The 22370-nt window shown below is 39.6% G+C and overlaps 1 protein-coding gene across 3 annotated transcripts; it reads right to left on the reverse strand.

Moving 5' to 3' along the window:
* Positions 1-1012: 1012 nt before the first annotated feature.
* Positions 1013-22208, reverse strand: LOC125224695 (membrane alanyl aminopeptidase-like). 3 transcript variants are annotated; one of them, XM_048128128.1, is made up of 15 exons: positions 22194-22208; positions 7077-7633; positions 6833-7000; positions 6386-6703; positions 5778-5961; positions 5397-5638; positions 4929-5121; positions 4441-4630; positions 3958-4058; positions 3534-3710; positions 2940-3130; positions 2389-2556; positions 1796-1942; positions 1642-1711; positions 1013-1496 (listed from the first exon to the last, which is right to left on the reverse strand). In XM_048128128.1, the coding sequence occupies exons 2-15, from the start codon at positions 7631-7633 to the stop codon at positions 1179-1181; spliced, it is 3024 nt and encodes a 1007-aa protein (XP_047984085.1). In that variant the 5' UTR covers positions 22194-22208; the 3' UTR covers positions 1013-1178. The 3 variants fall into 3 exon arrangements, with proteins under 3 accessions (XP_047984085.1, XP_047984084.1, XP_047984083.1); XM_048128127.1 differs by lacking the exon at positions 22194-22208 and adding an exon at positions 10144-10262; XM_048128126.1 differs by lacking the exon at positions 22194-22208 and adding an exon at positions 7729-7797.
* Positions 22209-22370: the final 162 nt, after the last annotated feature.

Consider the following 22370-nt stretch of genomic DNA (forward strand, 5'->3'; position numbering starts at 1 on the left):
CGTTTGAATGTAATGCTAGGAAGCTGTTCGTTCTACTTTTCAAGGACCAAACCCTACTACCTTAGTGATCAAACCCTACCAACTGACGTTGAGGATCCTCCAGAGACAGGCGCATGTGAAAGATTTTATCTCCATTCTTAGAAAATCCTCCTATGTAGTGAGATTTTTGACCTAAATTTAATTTTCTATCGTCGAAGACGCAGCCCGATTTTTCTTTTGAAAAAGTATGGCGGTCATTATCAGCGAGTGACGATAGTTCAATATTCATTAACTCACGAGTGTTGCTAACCACCATAAAGGCAGAAACTAACATTCGACAAGATAAATCTAATAAATTCAAACACCGAAGATCCCATTGCTATGGTATCTTCATCATCAGATTAGCTCGATTACTATTGTATTTTTATCCTGCTGATATGAAGTGTGAGCTTTGAATTAGCCTAATTAAGCTTATAATATTTGACCCAATCAAGCAAATTAAAAATAAACCGTTAGTCGATAAGTCACTTATTTGGGCTTGTGTATTTGTTCTTGCTGGGGAGTAAGGACCACATCCTTACTATTACCAAATACTATATAAACTCTTAGAGTTAATACGTGCAGCTTCTGACGTTTCCCATACAATGGAGCGGCAACGATTTTAGCAGCGCCATCTAGCGGTACGAGTTGTTCAAAGTAGTTTGTCAGACTTTTATTTTAGTAAATTAAAATAGAAAATGCGATTACTTGATCTACTTTAACATTTTTAGACGGAATAAAACAAAATAATAAGAATGTGTGACTTTTTTAAATTTCATACTGTATGAACTAAACTATTTTGATCAACTCATGCCGCTAGGGGCGCTAGTATCGCGTGTTGCCAACTTTGGCACCAAGCTGCACATATTAACTCGTAGAGTTTACATAGTATTTGCTATTACCAACCCGCACTACAGGTGGATTTGGAAATGTATGCTTGCCAGAGCTCACAGTCGCTGTGGTCAAAATCGATCGGGAAAGAATAATATAAAAATAAAGTTCTTAATATTTTATTATTTAAGATTTATTAAAAAAATTAAATAATATTTACAATCAACAAATCTTAACCATAAGGAAAAAGACGATGATCAGGTAACGCTTAACATACCTAATTGAATACTTAAAATTTCTATTGAATGACACAGGATACTGAAGTTGCGTTATAGAACGTAATGGAAGACAGCGGCCATAGCAAAAACGGTCATGGATAAGACCGAAGTGACAGCGGAGTCAGGGAGGTCTGGCGTTTCTGGTTGGGTGAGCTCCGGCCTAGTTTCAAGCTCCGGAGCAGGTGCTTCAGTGGGCGGTGGCTGAGTGGTGGTCGTCACAGGCTGGAAGCCTGCAGTGAGGAAGTTGTTGAGGTCTTCGACGATGCCGGCGGTCCATTGGATGGACTGTCTGGCTGACTCCGCGCCGTTCATGACAGCCTGGTACGATGTGCCCAGGAGAGCCTGGTTTTGGGTCGCCCATTGTTGGAACTGGTGAAAGAAATTTTTTCCCGTTAGTATTTGAGAACACTTAACTCGAAGTTAGATAGCAAAAAGTGAATTGATAAAAACCTGAAGGAGTTATGCTTATACGATATTACTTCGATAAATGTTAAACAGCTTAAAAAAAACCAACCGTGTTAATTTCAGCTTCAGATCTTAGCCTACTTGATACGTAAGACAATGGAGTAGCCACATTAGGATACCTGAAATCAAAAACGTAAGAAGATATATACCAAACAATCACAGTATAAGATAATATATCCAAAATGAAGATGAAAGAAACTTACGCATTTTGCACTAATGTGAAGTTGTTTTGAATGAAATTGAAGAAGATCTGTGTGTTTTCTTCGTTGCCGGTAGCGGCGGAGTTCAAGGCGGTGTTGTAGTCCTGACGACGGATCAATTCATTGTCTTGGAAGATATCGGTCAGGAAACTAAAAAGAAAAATAACAATTCCTTGTTAAAATAAAACCTATAGATCAAAACCTTCATAGAGAATTGCTAATATTTCGTGATTGTCACATGTTTTATGATATAGGCAGCAAACTAGAAGACTAGCCGCCTAATAGGAAGCAGTCATCGCCGGCCATGAACATAAGCAACCCAATTGTATAGTATAAAATCATGGGTCTCTAATTTTATTTAGATACAAAAAGTCTTCAAACTAATTTTGACAAGAAATGTTGAGCAATTTCCAAATATTTCAGCAATTTAAGTGACGTATTTTACATTATTCAATATAATTAGGTAACTGTGTCCCGTTATTGAAATATCCACAGTCCCTTCAATATTTATTTAATTAAAGCAACGATCGGTGAAGTTCTATGTCAAAAGCTTTTTTTAACAGAGCAAGTGTAAAGAGATAAAAATATACACTCACACTCCGAGAGCTTCAGCGGACTTAGCACAGCCAAGAGATTGGAGCAGAAGAATCTTTTCCGTGTAAACGTTGTGCTGGACAAAGCGCGTGCGCAGATAGTAGAACTCTTCGGCGGTACCTTCCCGAAGAGCGTTGCAGTACACGTATGCGCGATTATCGGGGTACACTCTGTAAAAGAAATATGATATAAATAATAGTTCCATCTAACGTTCCATTCTTATCAGGGATAAAACAGAAGAATTTAAAGCTTATCTTAATATTTAAATAAAAACAATGTACAAATTGAAACACTATCACGGACTGCGTAGTATTGCTGAATGGAAAGAATTATTCCACGCATCAAGAGTATACAGCTATGACAGCGGCATCAATGTCGCCTTTCCCAGTAGTTTAATTTATCAAAGAACAGAAATTATGAAACTTGGTATGTAGGTACTTAAAATACTGTAGCTTTTACGTTGAGGCTAAGAAGCACTTTGAGAGCCATCGCAGTATATAAAATGAAGAGTCTGGCTATTAAAACCAAACTGTATTAAAGAAGTTAGACTTACTCAACATTAGAAGTCCTCAGAGCGTTGAATTGGTCAACAGCAGCGGTGCGGCAGGCGGGGTCCCTGTTCATCCGGCACATGATAGGAGCCAGGTTCGAACGAAGGTACGAACGCATGAAGTCTTCGGGGTCTGACGTCGGGTAGTAGGTGAGATCGGCCATCACGGCGGTAGACCATTGAGCGATCAAAGCCTGAAAATAAAAAATGAATTATTTGAATAACAAGAATATAAGTAGTTTATCATGATCCTACTTTTGGGTTAATTAATATGAGTATGTAATCCAATGATTACAATATTTTGGTACCAATTTACTGGTCTGCAAAAATAAACAAGAGGTCGCTGAGTTACGAAACCCCTTTTTTTTATTGTAATATAGATGATGGTTAACTGTAATGTTACTGAATGCCATGAGTTATTCATTCCCCTGTTTGTACCAATTTTTTGTAATTTTTACATTAAAGTTTAAACAAATAAAACAATAAACACAAACACATACTACTACTATTACTATTGGCCTAGATAGCAAGAAGCCTATATTGCCAAGACGATTTATCAGGATAAGACTGTGTTGTATAATCTTAAAGGGTAGTTACCTCAAAAGGATCCAGGTAGACGGTGCCAGCGAGCCGGTTCCTGAGCCAGGTAAAGCCAGTCATGGCAGCCACCCAAGGGGCGTAGTCGGTCTCGAACTCCAAGAAGGAAAGAATGTTCAGAGCCTTGTTGTAGCTCATGATGCCAGAGCGTGCGTATTGGAAGACATCGTTGACTATCTGTGTAATGTAAAAAAGGTATGCTAAAATTCTGGTATGCATCTAAATTCCTAGCAAAATCTAATTTACAAAATAAAATCATACGTCCATAAAATCTCAGAAATTCATATTTTTTTGCAACTCGTAATTCATAATGATTGAATATATCAATAGCTACTCGTAATTAAATGACCTCGAATGACATTTTGAAATTTGCGATTTTAACCAAAGGAGTAGGTATCGTTATTTTCTGTAGCGCTTTGATTACCTGCGCCTTGTTGTATTCATGAATCTGGGTCCTGGCCTCTCCTCTTAGGGCAGCAGTAATGAGATCCCAAGTGTAGTCGTCGTAGTTCACGCGGTAGTAACCTGTAATTAAGAGGACATTAAGAAAATTTTTGGACTTTGATTAGGAAACATAGAATCTACAGTTTATTTGTTTATTTTACAATTAGTACTAACAGTAAAACCTTACGTACTAATCGGTGCTATAGGTAGTTCTTATGTCTATCAGTGACTATGAGTCATGATTCATGCTCAGCAAAACTAATAAATATAACAGCTGCCTAGATAAACATATCATGTAATAAATTTCAAAGACAACAAAAACAGAGATGTAATAAATAAACTCATGTCTTTATTTCTAAAAAAGATAGACAGAGTATATGAAACTGCTAAAGTGTCAGTGTCTCTTATCAATAAAAGAATTTGAAAGAAAACAAATCAGAAATAAATTAAAGACTCATCATACCAGTCTGTTGCCTGTTGAACAGAACCCACTCGTCGCCGACGGAGCCGCGGTTGATGACGGTGACGGCCTTGCGGATGATGTGCGACGGCTTGGTGTTGGTGAAGTCAGGGTTACTGGCGCTGGAGAAACTGATCGGGATGACCCACTGAGTGTTGACGTCGAGGTATCCGTTGTTGATATCGAAGCGGCGCTGAAAAGCAATAAAACCTTATTATAAAGGTTGTTGAGAAAAAAGTAAGCATGGTTAATTGCTAATCTGAGTAAGACGCGCATTGCGTAAAACAGAGATAGGGTTTGGGTGAATTGAAAAAAATAAAATTTTGAATGATTTGAAAGATTGCGAAGTTTGTAAAAAACTAACCAAAATATTAACTTACAAAAATTTAGTTTGTTTGGCATATTAATTCACTACATACAAATGAAATCATAAATTGAAATTAAACGTTTTGAAATACGGAAGTAATTGCGTCAAACCCGATAATATTTACCTGCTGAATGGTCATGTCACCAGTTTGGTGGTCGACCTGCACGTAAAGTATGGGGTGTCCGGCTTGGTACGTGAAGGAGCGGTAATATTCGACCAGAGAGAAGTCGGGGCCGTACTCGCTTAGAGCGCCAGCGGCTCGACCAGCCTCTTCCAATGCAGTGTAGAGATCAATTGGCAAAGCAGTCTCGAATTGCCTGTTGATGAAAACTTTAGACAATAAGCACCTACTTCAATTGAAAGATAACAATTCCCTAGAAAATGTTTTGTGATTCATGATACGATTCCAGATTTCAATACAGTAGCTGCAAGTTAAATAAGTTGAACAACTAAGTAGGTACTCTCATGCGCTTGGCGAGGAACGGATGCCTAAGGAGGGACCTAGTCTGCAACAGAATGACACGATATTACTATCCTCAGCATTCAGATTAAATAAGTAGAAGACTAGTAGATACTACACAAAATTGCTTACTTATTCCTCAAGTAGTTCCTCAAACCGGCTCTGTGAACTTCAGAGCCAAGAAGATGTTCAGTCATCCTGATGACTGCAGCTCCCTTGTTGTACGACAGAGTCGAAAACATGCCGCTGACGGCCGCCGGGCTTCCGATACCAGATGTGGATAATGGGTGAGCGCTGGCAGTGGAGTCACTGAGCAAAGCGGTGTGGACTTGCTCGGTTATGAACCTGGTCTCGAAACCCATGTAATCCTCGACCTGAAAGTAGGTGGAGATGCTTATAGCAACACTGAATTGATATCAATTTTTTACTAAAGTTTAGAATTGAAACAATGGAATCATCCAGCCGGTTGTCCTTAGAAAAAGAAGGCAATTTTTTGGATCTTTTTGAACTTACCCAGTGGGTAAGAAAATATTGGTAGTATCTGGCAAAGCCTTCGTTGAGCCACAAATCATCCCACCAGTCGCAAGTGACCAAGTTACCGAACCACATGTGGGCGATTTCGTGAGAGAGGATGTAAGCAATCAGCTGCTTGTAGTAGCTGGAACTGTGGACGGGGTCGTACATGAGGTAGGCTTCCCTGAAAAATGATATTTTTTTGTAATAATAGTACAATAGAATATTTTAGGATTAGAAATACAAAAGAAATATATTGAGGATATAATGCGTGTCTGCCTGTAAAGTTAATAAATACATCGATAACAAACTGCCAAAACAAGTTATGAATTACGATCAGTTATTAAGCTAAATTAATTAAGGTTAGCCACATGACATGAACATTGAACACACTTGAAAAGCTAAATCCGTATTTTTAACGCATACAAATGTCATCACAGGATTAACCCTGATATCCCCGCCGGCGTAGCTTTATTTGACGTTCATATGTGCATTGTAATTTATGCCTACTTGAAAGATACATATTTTTATTTTCATTTCATTTTCATTTATCTCCTGACCTTGATGTCGTAGTAAATTGTTCATTTATGGGTCTTTGTGGGCCTCACCTGTACGTAAGAAGTCCCCAGTTCTCCATAGCGCCTGCGGAGAAGTCAGGAATCGCAGCCTGGGTCATCTTAATATGATCAACCACACTATAGAAGTCGTAGTCAGTGTGTGTGTTCATCTCATCTAAAAGCTCCTGACCCACTTCTAATGCGTACTGACCCTGGCCAGCGTCAATAGCAGCAGGACGAGCAATTACTTCATAGATAAGTTCGTTGTTGACATTGTTGACCTCTAAACTCTTATATTCAGCGACGATTATAGCCAAGAGGTACGTTGACATGAGAGGAGTTGTGTGGTAAATATCGTCTTCGAAGCCACTGTAAACAATATAAAATAGTATACATTTGATGGTGCGGTCATGGATTTTATTTTTACAACACTTATAGTAGGTGAATATAGCTTGGGTCGTACTTCTATCTAAGTGTCATTAAAATAATGTTACTCACGGATTGTTGGCAGATGTTACGGTTGAGGAAATACGGGTAGCGGACCAGCTGCGGTACGCGGCCGGGCGTCTGATGGTGACATCGAATGTAGCCTTGAAGCTGGGCTCGTCGTAGCAAGGGAAAGCCCTGCGGGCCGACGTGGCCTGGAACTGAGTGCTTGCCATCCAGCTGAAACACAACCAGTCATTATAAGCAAAGGCTTTTAGACTTACAAAACTAATTAAAACAAAATTACTAGTTATACCTGACGGAATCGTTGTATTGATTCCTAAACCAACTCTTGTAAATGCCGTACATATCATCTCGCATAGGAGCCTCGAAAGTGATGGTCAAAGTGTAAATGACCGGATTTGTGGCATCATAGGCAAGAGATCCAGAAACAAGATTGATCCTTAGGAAGTCATACGCAGTCTCCTCGGTGACTGTCACAGGAACGGGTGTATTGCCTTGAACTAGAGTTACAGTGCCAATAGTAAGGTCATCAGACTGGAGAACGATTTGGCTGATTCCGGTTTGCGTGGCGTGCAATTGAATTTCAACTGTTCCACCGAAGGCTTGTGGGTTCGACGTGAAATCCATGGCCCAAAGAATATTGTAGTGAGTAGGTCTAGTGGTGGTCGGCAGTCTGTACAAAGCTACATCATCGTTGAGAGCGACTGCTGCTACGTCGTATTTTTCGAAGATTTCTCCTTCTAGTTTTTCATCTCCGAAGATTGTTGTTTTCAGTTTTGTTGCTTTTTGGGGAATAGAGTAAGCGCAGCTACACGCCAGAGCGAGGACCAGAAGTTTTGTAGCCGCCATCTGAAGATAAAAAACAGCAATTCTAGTATTTTAAAAATGTCTCTGTAGAAAAGTAAAAAGTTAATACATCGACGGTCAACTAAAGTCTGCCTGACCGTAAAGCTTCTGTGGAATGTTTCGACTCCAGTCACATTCAATGAAACAGACATCCGAGTAAATCCGGTATATCTCTTATTTGCATCTCTCCTGTGGGTTTATACCCCTTTTTAATTGAACATTTTTTTTTTCTAAAGAGGAACGAGTGGAAGAAGAGTGAGGGATGCAGTTGTAGTGGGACTCAAGTGACAAAATTTGCTCGTATAGTCAGTATTCCTGTTGGACACTTATGGAATGTCAGAAAAGAAATGTTAATTTGAAACCTCTGCTGATCACTAAATAAGACCCTAAGTAGTTGCAATCAAAATATCATAATTATCACGTTAGTGCACATTTTTACAATACCTTTAGTTTTTATGACAACATTATCTTTATTAATATGATTTAGTGGAATATTACTTATGATAAGACTAGCTAATCAATAGCATTGACGCGAGTTTTTGTAGTTAAACTTAATGAAACGATATGATCTAATTGATAGCGGACAGCGGTCCAATAAAGTGATTACACAATAAATTGATTATATGTAGGTACATTTTCTTGGAATAAGTTCTGGTATTTTCATTTAAAGTACTAAGTTCTGGGCCCCGAGAGACTGCCGCTTGAAGTCATGCTTGGGGAAATTGCTGACACCAAGACCTGTGGGCCGCCCAATGTTAAGGTTCAAACATTCCTGTAAACGGGATATGAAATCTTTTAGTATAAACCTAGACGGTTGGGAGACACGCGCTAGCATGAGACCTGAATGGCGCCGCGACTTATCCGACGGGGTGACGGAGCACGACAAAGCCTGGCTCGACAACCTTAAGCAGAAAAGGCTCCGTTCCAGAGCTCCTCCTCCTCTTGACTCGCGTTTCACCTGTGACAGATGTGGCAAAAGGTGTCGTGCTGCCATCGGACTACTAAGCCACCAAAGACGATGTACCGGCACCACACAATAAAATCACTGCAACAATCATCTGCTAAGATGTCATGGCCAATGATGATGACTAAGTTCTTAATAGGTGTAAGCACGTGATATTTTTTTGGAAAACGAAATACTGGACTTTTGGAACATTTAACATTGATACTACCTTAGAAGTAGAAGGAACCAATAATTAAGTATTAAATTGATGGATCAACCATAACAATATTTACGGTAAAAATAAAGAACTGTATTTGTAGGTCAAATAATGGAACGGTCGATCCTTACAATTTTATTGGTTCTGCATAGAAAGCGCTAGGTTGGTCATACTATTTGACCACGTGACCCACCCCCTGAGTTCGAACCTGGATCCGCTTTTGCTGTCTGTATTTTGAACTACCTATACATTTTGTATAATCATTTAAATGCAACTGCAGCTTTGGTCCGACCTTGAAAAGTTCTATCACGAGTAATACTCTAGGTTGCAATTGCAGCGTTTATTCGTTATCTTTCACGCGTGGTACGTTGCTGGTATATTCTAGAAAATCTGGTCACGTGACTAGGTTTAGTGTAAATTTAATTACTTTTGTTAGCCTTATTTCGTCACGTCATTTTGGAAACACATAACGAGTTCCAATAAAATGTACACTAGAGGCTCTAGACCATCTAAGAGTACAATTGTTGATGCTCCATTTTATACTTATCGTAGTTATCTCTCTCTCTATTTCGTCCATCTTGTTGCGACAGAGCATTGCGTATCTTTATGAGTAGTATCGCTAGTGGGTCTGCTGGAGCTGGCTGGACCAGCTTCAGTGAATCGACCAGGGGACCGATCTTTGAATCTCGAACACATGAATTCGCCGTTCAAAAGTTGTAGCATTACGTCGTATTCCACAGACTTTCGAACGGCGAATTCATGCGTTCGAGATTCAAAGATCGGTCCCCAGGGCTTCCGCAACGCCGCACGTCTGAATGGAGCGGGCGAGCGGGTTACCAGAACGCTGTCTTACGACCCATTTACACAGTGCAAGAACTGATGGCGGTATTTGATGTGTGTGATAAGTTGTATGTAACCTCAACAGTCCTCAATGTAAGTAATACTGCATGCGAGTTCACGTGCCATCTAAATAGCATTTTACAGCTGTGTTTTCACTTAGTGTTCCGAACCTGAGCAAGCATTCGTTCGGTCGTGCACCGAGAAAGGTATAATATGGAAGTCAAGTCTTTTCATCTGCAGCCGAACCAACGAATGCTCGCTCAGAACTGGCCCCGTAATAGCTGAATGGCATTTCTATCGCGAAACGAAAATGAAACGCCGCGGAAGTCTGGCTCCGTCGCGCTAACACGCAAGAGCGATAGAGATAGATATCTACGAGCGTTTCGTGAGCGTTTTTGCATTCGCCGGTTCGCACGTACGACTTTTCGTACGTCTATATTAACCAGAGAAAACTGTCAAAGCCTATCAGTAAGTTAGTAAGTTGGTAGTAAGTTAGTAAGTAAAATATCATACCTTTCCTCGTTGAGCCGGCACCTTGCTACGTGCCAAGCTTGCGACTGGATTACTTTAATCTCAATTATTAAAATATAGTAATCATGCGCGATGTAATCAGCTTCGATAGTGTATCACCGCCATATTTTATCTGTCGTCGGTTCATGTGTAGGTATCATTATAGGTATTATTTGTGTTGTCAAAATCTAATCAATTTGTAACTGAACAAGTCATGTGCCAATTAGGTTGGCTTGAGAACTGGTATTTTTTTTAATTTTCTTTAAAAATTCTAGATGACTTGAGCGTCATGGAGTTAGGAAACCAAAGATAAATAACAGAAATGATCTAGTAGTCTCTTACGCATGTGTATGAAATGGATTCGTTTTACCACGTCCACTCTTCAGGAAGAGGTTGCAGATGCAAAGAGACCAGTCGGACGGGCCAACGCTACGCTTCAAAGACTGCGTGAAGCGTGACATCGTTGCCTTTGACATCCCTTGCAACCAGTGCTAGCGATTAGCCGCAGACCAACCAATGTGGCGTCATGTTGTCCATCACGGTCAATGAATCTAAACCGACTCCTCTTTAAAAGAAAAATGCAACAGGAATAGATCTCCAACCCCCGCCTACCAGTACCTAGTAGGCGTGCCCCGTGTATGAACGCGGGATCCTCTCTCGAATTGCGATATACAGCCACGAAAGAAATTGTTTGGATGCTGCTTGAATAGTCTATCATTGATAAAAAAACCGGCCAAGTGCGAGTCGGACTCGCCCACCGAGGGTTCCGTACAAACTTTCTTTCAAACTACCTAGTAAAAATAATCTCATATTTTCATATAACTTATAATGAGTCAGGTTCTTAGCGTAAGAGATAAATGAGATTTGAGCCTTCACATGCAGATATGTATTTATTTTATAATAAAGGAAATCTATTAAGAAGAGTGTAAGTAACAATACTCCAGCTATAAGGAATCAAAAATGAAAATAGATGGCCAAAACAATTTTAAGATCCTTCGGAAAGTCTAACTACTTTTACATACAGCTTAGTCTAATGCCTGGAGTTCTTAAAAATAAAATTAAATATATAGTTTCCAAAAGGAAAAAGGTAAAAGTAACACGAGGAAAAGAAACTAGACAACATAAAATAAAAGAAAACAAAAAAAAATAAAAATACAAAAAGTTCGCTTGCGCTGGGATTTGAACGCACAACACCACGGCGTTGACAATTTGACTCAGACGTCAAGACCGCTCGGCTATAGGCACGTTGGGGATAGCTGCGAATTTAGTGATCGCATCGACCGATCTCAAGTGCCAGTGTTCTTATCTTCTATTTACACTTAAATCTGATGCAGACTATCACATATCGCCATGCACATAAGGGGCGTTCCTCAAAGGCTGTGAACAACACAATAACATCATGTGAATACAAGCTACACTTAGATTTAACGAGTTGCAATCACATGCTAGGTATGAGAATTACAGGTCAAAACACTTACCCCCTGTCTGGATAACATTCGTGCACTTATCTTAACAATAACTGAATAAGATTTCGAAACTTTGCAGCCAAATTGCACTAAAAATGATTTATTTCCTTATAATTTTATCCGCGGACACAGTGACATTCACTTGCCGGACCGGATCTTTTCTCTCGCCACCCTCATTTTTCAAAATATAAAATTGACATAAACTAATAACGAAAATGAGCTGTGTCTAAGACCCGTAACGCCATCTATCTCTAGATTGAGTAAACAACCATTACAATATCCTCTCACCTCAGGAGAATCCGACCCGGATTCATGCCATACGCTTGAGGTCCGATGAGTGCCATTTCCCCAAGTCCTTGCCTCTCAAACTTACCAGTTTGTAGACGTCAGTCGACAACTTTTGTGCTATTATTGCTTTATCAAATTTAGGTGACAGTTTCGACATTATATCCTTCGAAGCGTTAGATAGAAGCTTCTTGCGATACCAGACCATGTCACCTTCTGTGTATTCACAGGTACGACGCCGTTTGTTATAGTGATTGGCATTCACTTCATAGGCTTTCCTGAGTCGTTCTTGCACGTCTCTGTATATTTCGTCCCTTGTTTCCACGAATGCCTCGTACCCTTGTCTATTGCATTGCAACGGAGCCTTCTCCTGGAAATGTCTACATTTATCTCGCTGCACCGAGGTTTCCCGCCCAAAGAATAAGTATGACGGCGTCCTACCTGTGACCTCATGAACAGCAGTTCTCATGGCATGTCCTATATGGTGGATATATTTGTCCCATTCTTTATGGTTATCCTTGACATAGCAGGCAATAGTTGTGCCAATAACCTTATTGACTCTTTCAGTAGGATTCGCTTGCGGGTGATAATAAGGTGTGTACCACACGTCTATATTGTAGTTGATGACCATTTGTTTGAACTGGTTCGAAACAAATTGCTTGCCGTTGTCACATATGACTACATCCGGTGGACCGTAGAGCAACCATACCTGTTCCTCCAGGATTTTTACGATGTTGGATGCTTTACCATTGCGTAAAGGGAACAACAAAGAACCAATAACATAGTATTTCCCTGCTTCGACCTTGGGAAGGGACCCATTAAATCCATAGACACAATTTCAAATGGACCTGTTACTTCCCTTTGGTGCCCCATCATACCAGATGGCGACAGTTGAGAAGGTTTATGGCTGGCGCAGACCTCACATTTCTTGACATAATTTTTTACATCCCCAATGAGGGAGGGCCAATAATACTGTTGCCTGGCTCTATTAATCGTTTTCTTGGTTCCGAAATGTCCAGCCAATGGCTCATCATGACACTCCTTCAAAACTTGATTACGGAGCGCTTCGGGTACTACTAACTTCCAACTGTACTTCTCGTCGGGAAACTGCTTTAGCCTCAAATATTTCCACAACCGATCCTGGCTAAATTGCCAATCCTCTGAATGCTGCCCACTGAGGACCTTCTCCTCCTGTGACATGTACCAGGCATCTTTACTCTCTGGCCTAATTTCTAACAGTGCCAAGTCCTCTGTGTCCAAGGCTCTCGACAATGCGTCTGGCACGATATTTTGTTTTCCTTTTCGAAAAACGACTTCATAATCAAACTGCTGCAAACGCATAGCCCACCTCGCTAACCGTCCGTGAGGATCTTTATTCTTATGCAGCCACTGCAACGCACTATGATCCGAAATCACCTTAAAGTGGCTACCCTCAATATATGGCCTGAACTGTTCCACAGCGTGCAGCACACTCAGTAATTCTCTTTCCGATGCTGAATATTTACTCTCACGATCCGTAAGTTTGCGGCTGGTATAAGCAATGGGACGCTCAACGCCCTCCACTGTTTGGCATAACACCGCTCCCGTGCCCATGTTTGAAGCGTCACATTGCACCGAAAATTCGTGACTAAAATCCGGAACGCTTAAAACAGGAGTGGAAGTCAATGCAGTTTTCAAAGTCGTGAAAGCCACCTCTGCTTCATCATTCCAAACAATGCGTTTGCCTTTCTTTACACCTTTAGTAAGTTCATGTAACGGCGCGGCCACCATTGCAAAATTTTGGACAAAACGTCTATACCAACTTGCCATGCCAATGAACCGTTTCAGCTCAGTAGATGTCGTTGGCCGTGGAAAGTTCAGTATGGCATCCACTTTACCTGGATCAGTTCTTAACCCCTCTTTGTCCACGAGAAAACCCAGATACTTCAAGGAAGCACGTGCGAATTCGCACTTTTCTGTACTCACAGTTAAGCCGGCCATTTTTAACTGATCAATTACCCATCTTAGCGATGCCAAATGCTCCTCAAATGTGCCACTACAGATCACAATATCATCCAGGTAAGTGAAAATTTTCCCTTCGTGTTCTGGTGGAAACAACTTGTCCATGAGACGTTGCTGAGTTTGTGAGGCGTTACATAAACCGAACGGCATCACTTTAAAGTGAAATAGGCCTTTTCCGGCTAGACCAAACGCTGTCTTTTCCTTGCTTCCTTCGTCCAGAGGTATTTGCCAAAACGCGGAGCGTAAGTCTATGGTCGACAAAAATCGAGCATTTCTCAAACTGTCTAGGATAACGGAAACCCTAGGTATAGGATACGAATCTTTCTTAGTAACTTTATTCAGCTGCCTGCTGTCCAGACACAAACGGTTTTGACCCGAAGCCTTTTTTACCAGCAGAACTGGAGAACGCCAAGAGCTATTAGAGGGTTCAGTGATGTCATTAGCTAACATGTTGTCTATTTCTTCCTCCAGCTGTTTCATGATGGGAAGGGCAAAAGGATACTGGCGCTGGCACACAGGCAAGCTACTCTCTGTGTCAATATGGTGCTTAATCAAATGTGTCCTGCCAATACCCGTACCGAGCTTCTCATGCATTTCTTGGATAACTGCATTCAACGACGCTCTCTGTTCTAAGGACAGCTCACTGCGTGAAACGACTGGTCGAACCGCCTCCACCTCACATATTTCTTCAAAATCTTCTTGACTTACAATATCCGAATGTTCTCCAATCTCAGCAATACCCAACCCAAATTGCTTAAAGAAGTTCATGCCCAAGATTACTTCATGACTGAGCTTATCCATGATGTGAAGTTTGACTACCCTATATTTACCCAAAAATTCAACAGGTAGATATATAACAAAGTCAATTGCATGAGGTGTGCCATCTGCAGTGGAGAAGTTTTTTTCCGCGATAGATTGCATCTGCACCCCGAGGGCGGACAATTTACTACTATAGAACGCCGGACTTACAAACGACGATTGCGCACCACAATCTAAAAGTCCCGAAAATGATTTCCCTAATACTTTGAAATAACCATAAAACCGATTGTCTGGAGGCTTCGTGTCAATTACATTGATTTCTCCCGACCTAAAAAATTACTTGATACACTTTAGCCAATTCTGCCATTCACTACCAGCGCGATCTATTTCGGAAGCCCAACGGCAGGTTTGTCTTCCGACTTGTCGTTTCCCGAACAAGTGCATTTTTTGAACGTGGAACCAAATTTACCACATTTGTAGCAAAACAGCCTTTGTTTTTCTGCTGGACATTCCCTAAAACCATGCCCAGTATTCCTACAGTTCCAGCATTTCATAGTCCCTGACGTGCGACCGGCCTGCACAGCGCTGCGTGCAATTGCATTTATCTCCCCTCCACGAAACGCCAAATCAGGTTCTACTAAGCCTCGACTCTGACTGGGCTCTTGAAAGTTTTCACAATTCACTCTAGTATGCTCAACAATTCTTAAAACTTCCAACAGCTCAGAGACAGTTGCAAACCGATCTCTACAAACTGCACGTTGAAACTCTGGCTGAATATTTTTCAGCAAAATGGACAACTTTTGACGTTCCGACAGTTTAGTGGGCAAACGATTAAACATGTTCTGCATGAGAGATATGTAAATCAAAATATTCTCATGCTTGCTCTGCGTGCGTTGTCTTATCTCGTCCAAAAGCTCCTCCTCATAATAAGGCCTCTGAAAAGATCGTAAGAGGAGATCCACCAGCTCAACCCAATTCGAAACCTGGTCCCTATTAGCTCTAAACCAAATTAGGGCGTCGTCCTCAAATAAATCAATCGCATACCGAAACAAATCACTATCAGTCGCATTTCGTGCGTCTTTCAACTCTTCAACACGTTCTAAAAACGCGTTAACACTCAAAGTGTTCTTGCCATTAAACTTTATGCCCCAGTCTTTGACAGGTATCAGCTTCCTCTTGGTAGTCTCTACATCAAGAGTTGAAGACCGTTGCAGTTGGGTATTACGCCGTATCTCATGGCTATTAAACGGTGGATGCTGACCAGACTGCCCTGCTCCTGGCTCTAAGAAAGCCGACAGTGCCGGACCTGAACTAGCCGGTGCTCCCTCCTCGCCCGGTACGCCTTCCATTTCCAACTTTTCAATTATCTTCATAGCCTCCGCCCCTAGCGACCTATGCAGAATCTCCTTGTCTTTCTCAGATATCTTTCCGTCTCCCTCCTCATCCACATTTTCCCACGTTCGCAGCGAATCAAAAGCATCCTCAATATCCTTCAACACGGCCAAATGTCTTTCTTTATGCCCTACTTCAGTGGGAACGATCAGCTTGCAGCGACCTAACAGATGAGAGAGGCGAGTAAAAAGCCGGCGGAAACTTAAATCATCAGGACCACCCACAATTTCGCCCAGCGCTGCCGACAACGCCTTAAATTTAGTCTCACAAATTGTTATTTCCGACAAAGGGTTGTTTACGCAAAACTGAGGAACCTTGAGCTCAATTGAGGACTCGCCCCTTGACTCCCGATTTAATATCTCCCTAAGTATCCTCCGCATAGGTTCAACAGTCTGTATGTCACTTATTCCTCTACACGCGAGTTCAAAAATCAACTCATCCTTTAAAAGATAATTAACCTCCATTATTCGCAATTAAGTAAACACCACAATTTAAAACAAACAAAACACAGCTATAGAAGTTCCTAACACAAACAAAATAACGAAGTAGAAGCTCAAACCTCAAAATACCGTACCCTATGGGCGCCAATATAATGAGTCAGGTTCTTAGCGTAAGAGATAAATGAGATTTGAGCCTTCACATGCAGATATGTATTTATTTTATAATAAAGGAAATCTATTAAGAAGAGTGTAAGGAACAATACTCCAGCTATAAGGAATCAAAAATGAAAATAGATGGCCAAAACAATTTTAAGATCCTTCGGAAAGTCTAACTACTTTTACATACAACTTAGTCTAATGCCTGGAGTTCTTAAAAATAAAAAACTTAAAAATAAAATTAAATATATAGTTTCCAAAAGGAAAAAGGTAAAAGTAACACGAGGAAAAGAAACTAGACAACATAAAATAAAAGAAAACAAAAAAAAAAAAAATACAAAAAGTTCGCTTGCGCTGGGATTTGAACGCACAACACCACGGCGTTGACAATTTGACTCAGACGTCAAGACCGCTCGGCTATAGGCACGTTGGGGATAGCTGCGAATTTAGTGATCGCATCGACCGATATCAAGTGCCAGTGTTCTTATCTTCTATTTACACTTAAATCTGATGCAGACTATCACATATCGCCATACACATAAGGGGCGTTCCTCAAAGGCTGTGAACAACACAATAACATCATGTGAATACAAGCTACACTTAGATTTAACGAGTTGCATTCACATGCTAGGTATGAGAATTACAGGTCAAAACACTTACCCCCTGTCTGGATAACATTCGTGCACTTATCTTAACAATAACTGAATAAGATTTCGAAACTTTGCAGCCAAATTGCACTAAAAATGATTTATTTCCTTATAATTTTATCCGCGGACACAGTGACATTCACTTGCCGGACCGGATCTTTTCTCTCGCCACCCTCATTTTTCAAAATATAAAATTGACATAAACTAATAACGAAAATGAGCTGTGTCTAAGACCCGTAACGCCATCTATCTCTAGATTGAGTAAACAACCATTACAAACTCTAATGACTTGACTAGAAGACAAAAGTATAGGCACTAAAATGAGTATTATAGTGTATAGCGCCATCTCCCGGTCAATTTGCTAACTAATTTGCGCGACCTGGTTTTTCAGGGATAATTCTTTATAATGTTAACCGATTTAAACAGTTTTTACTTTATTGGACAGAAGATGGTTTACGTAACACCTCGTATTAATTTGAAGTACAATATACATCAGCAAGGGTGGGTAAATTGAAAGTAAAAATCTGAAAAGTTTTTTGTGAATTAAAAAAAAAGTATTTAAAATACAAACACGATTATATTTTTCCTGTAATATATAGCATAAAACCAATGTTTACTAAAATTTTCATAATTTTTCGTTGGTAAACTTCGGAGATAAGGGGGGGGAACGGTATTTTTTTTTACATTTTCCTTCAAAATTCTTTTTTTTTTCCACAACAAAAAAATTATAAAAAACAGCTTATTTACGTTCAATTTGAGCTCTTTCCAACGATACCCCACTTGACCTAGTAACTTGAAATTTACAGTTTGCCCCCCTTTCATTTTGGCCATTTTCTACAATTAAAATTAATATATTTAAAAAAATTATACTTTCTATTTGTAGAGGTTTACAATGTTCACAACTATTCCAAATTTCAAGTTGATAGCATTAGTAGTCCTCGAGATATTTAGGAATGTGACAGACGGACAGACAGACGGACAGAGTCGCACCATAAGGGTTCCTGTTGTACCTTTTTGGTACGGAACCCTAAAAAAGGCACATAATTATAATTATATACCTAGTAGAGTAGAAAACTGTGTAGATTTAACCTAATCAAAAGGCTGTTCGAAGTCACTGTCACCACATAACACACATGTTTTGCTTTTCCACACACCGGTAAGAAGCATTTTATTCAGATGTCTAACCTCATAATATGTAAGTGCTATTGAATGAGTAACCTTTTTATGGTCTGGTCGGCTATAGGGTTAAACGTTGAAGTACACAATCATAATCAAATTTTAATTTGTGCTTTGAATACGTAGCCAAATGCACAAACTATTACGAAAATATCATTGTCCTAGTACTATCTCTATCGCTCTTAAGCATTGGCGGAATGGAGCCAGGGTGGCTAGCCGAATGGCACAATCGCTCACGAAACGCTCACGAAACGAAGCGCTAGTAGATATCTATCTCTATCGCGCTTGCGTATTGGCTTGACAGAGCCAGCGGCGTATCGCTTTCGTTTGGCGTCGGAGAAATGCCATTCGGCTACGGGGCCTGATTGCATTTCGATCGGCGTCTAGCGTCAACGATTGTCCTAGCTAGGCCGCTGATGAGATTATTCCGATAGTAAATTAGTATATTATAGTCCGATATTAGTCCGATAGTAGATTGAGTATTTGCGCAATCTAGATAAAACAAATTAATGATTACCTATTACCAAAGACGTGTAACTCCGTGTAGACAGATACAGTCTAAGAAAAAACCGGCCAAGAGCGTGTCGGGCCACGCTCAGTGTAGGGTTCCGTAGTTTTCCGTATTTTTCTCAAAAACTACTGAACCTATCAAGTTCAAAACAATTTTCCTAGAAAGTCTTTATTCTACTTTTGCGATTTTTTTCATATTTTTTAAATTTATTGGTTCAAAAGTTAGAGGGGGGGGACGCACTTTTTTTTCCTTTAGGAGCGATTATTTCCGAAAATATTAATATTATCAAAAAACTATTTTATTAAACACTTATTCATTTTTAAATACCTATCCAACAATATATCACACGTTGGGGTTGAAATGAAAAAAAAAATCAGCCCTCACTTTACATGTAGGGGGAGTACCCTAATTTTTTTTTTCCATTTTTTATTTTTGCACTTTGTTGGCGTGATTGATAGATACATATTGGTAATTTGGTACTAAATTTCAGCTTTCTAGTGCTAACGGTTGGTTGAGATTATCCGCGGACGGACGGACGGACGGACAGACAGACATGGCGAAACTATAAGCGTTCCTATTTGACTACGGAACCTAAAAACGTAGCTCAGAACCATATAGAAAAAGATACGGTGGCCTATATGGCGTTACACCTTTGGGGGACGCTCAGCTAGATGGCGCTAATATTAATATTTGACATTTGACCACATATCAATCAAAGAATATGGACCAAATTGTCAAAACGGAGGTTTAAAAGTTTTAAGCTTGTGTCGAGAGATGGCAGTCTATGCACTGTGATTACATATTTTACTTTGACAGTAACTCTCTGTAATACTTTGATCCTCTTTGCCTATTACAAAATGCAGGTACCTATTTCACAAAAGTGACAATTGTCGCCTGACAGTGACATTTCGCCGTTCATTGCCTGTTTAACAAGGACATATTGTCGATGAGTAACAATGTTTTTTTTTATGGGATAGGAGGCAAACGAGCAGACAGGTCGCCTGATGGTAAGCGATCACCGCCGCCCATGGACACCGGAACACCAGAGGTGTTGGAGGTGCGTTGCCGGCCTTTAAGATGGGTGTACGCTCTTTTCTTGTAGATTTGAAGGTCGTATCGGTCCGGAAATACCGCAGGCGACAATTCATTCCACAGTTTAGCTGAAAGGCTACTTGGGTTACTATGGTAACCCCCCTGTCCTACGTAGAGAACAGGGGGGTTACCATAACAAAGGACCATTTAATACTAGACTGATATAGCCCATACAAAAAAGCGTACCCCTGAAAAAAGCTTAGTTTTTGTTTTAAAACTAGATGGCGTTGTTTCGTAACCCGGGAGTGGAAAAAAACATATTTTCACACATATTTTTACTTGTTTTTATATTATACTATGAATAACTATCAAAAAACTTTATTTTAATATCAAAATATTGGCTCAAAACACAATTATTACAAATTATATTTTTTGGTCGGCCTCGACGTAGTTGGGATCGCTTCGCTGGCTAAGTTTGTTCGCATGTTGTCTAATTATTGCCAAATAAAATGACTAGACGACGTTGGTGGACTAGGAAAATGTCACATCCGTTTCGTTGTTCATTAATATAATATACTTAGTGATAATAAACCTATATGTTGAGCTCAAATACGTTCAACAAAACGCAATCATTGTGCCAACAGATGTGACATCTGACATCCATGTCACATCACAAATGTCATTGTATGATTTATTGAATATTCATAATATATGGATATTAAATATTTTAGAATCGCAGCAGCAATGCGAGTAGAGATACAGAATTAATAACTGTATAAATTAATAATTGTATGACCAATGACCTCATACATAAAATTACCAGTTTAGGTGACAGAAGGCGAATCCAATTTGTAAACATTAAATGTGCTAAGGAAAAGAATCTTTCCGATTTTCAACGGGACACGGCTGAAGGGGCGAGCTGGTTTCGACTGCGCCCATGCATCTCAATTGTCCAGAAAGTTCATTCGAAGATCATTTTGCTTATAATAATCTGAGTAATCACAGTGAATGGTTTGACAGTATTTCAGCTAACATGTAGAGAGACTTGCTAGCTTCGTCGGTCAGGCTTCGTCTTGGACACAACGCGGATAGTTAGGCCGCCAGGTGTGGCACTTTGGATTACGTTTTTATAATAAATTAATGATAGTTTGTATTGTTTTGGTAATATATTTTCTACTCGTATACTACTCGTTTGGTACTCGTATAAACCTAAACTGAGATAATAAATGAATAAAAGGAAATAATTAGTGAAACTCTGACATAAGTAATAATTAATGAGACTAAATGCGTTTTCACATTATCCGATCCGATATCGGATGTAGGACTGATACCCCATACATTACAGGCGCTATCTTGGATTTTTTCCATTTAAATCCTTCAGACATCCGATATCGGATCGGATAATGTGAAAACGGACTAAGACAATAGATACCTTGTTAGTGTTATATACCTATGCCTATGTATATCCCACCAAAAACATTCTGTAAATAATTCTGTTTATCTGTAAATAACTGATTGATCCCAATACTTATGTTAAATTATTTTTAACCCTTAACACTTTCGCTACCAAGAACCCGACTGTCGGGCACACCGCTCGTAGAAGCGTAGCCGATTACATGGGGAAACCCGTATGTAGCGAAAATGTCGTAGCGCCGCGTAGAGCCCGGTTTCGAAAGTGTTAAATGCATGACCTTGACAGAGATTTATTCAAATTTGAATTTTGACATGTTGCCAATAGAGTCAAAAACAGATACAAATACAAATAAATACAAATACAAATAATTTATTAATAAAAACATAATTGTACAGTGATTGTTCTTAAAGGCTAAGAATTGTTATACATATAAGAGATGTTTTATACAAATGCCTGAGCTAGGATAGTTCCTGTGTTTCAGGCAGAGGAAGGACTAAATTAGTGATTTATTTTTAATTATTCACTAAAATAAAACTTATAAGAAAATAAACAGATGATGCATTTAAGGGTTAAGCATATTTTAGACAACAATGATTTGGCATTTGATTTAAATTTATCTAAATTAACGGTATTATGAAAACATTTTGGCTTAATACTTGGTAAATGTAGACTTAACATTTTGACTTTGTAAAATCAAACTTCATAAGAAAGACGACCGATTATTAAATTTTTATCCTGATTGACATATTTTGCAATTTGGGACATAAAACTTACTATTGTACTGCCGGGTTGTCATGAAACTGATTAGGAACAACGAATAGCATTATCAACGATATTGCTGATAATTTTATAATCTCTCAGTATATTATTTACATAGGTATGAGATAAAAAAAAATATAATTACGAAACTCAATACATTTTGTAGATAGGTATGTAGTTTTGATTGAACAT

Source organism: Leguminivora glycinivorella, chromosome 3 (assembly GCF_023078275.1).
Source record: "Leguminivora glycinivorella isolate SPB_JAAS2020 chromosome 3, LegGlyc_1.1, whole genome shotgun sequence".
In the NCBI taxonomy this organism is placed as follows: Eukaryota; Metazoa; Arthropoda; class Insecta; order Lepidoptera; family Tortricidae; genus Leguminivora; species Leguminivora glycinivorella.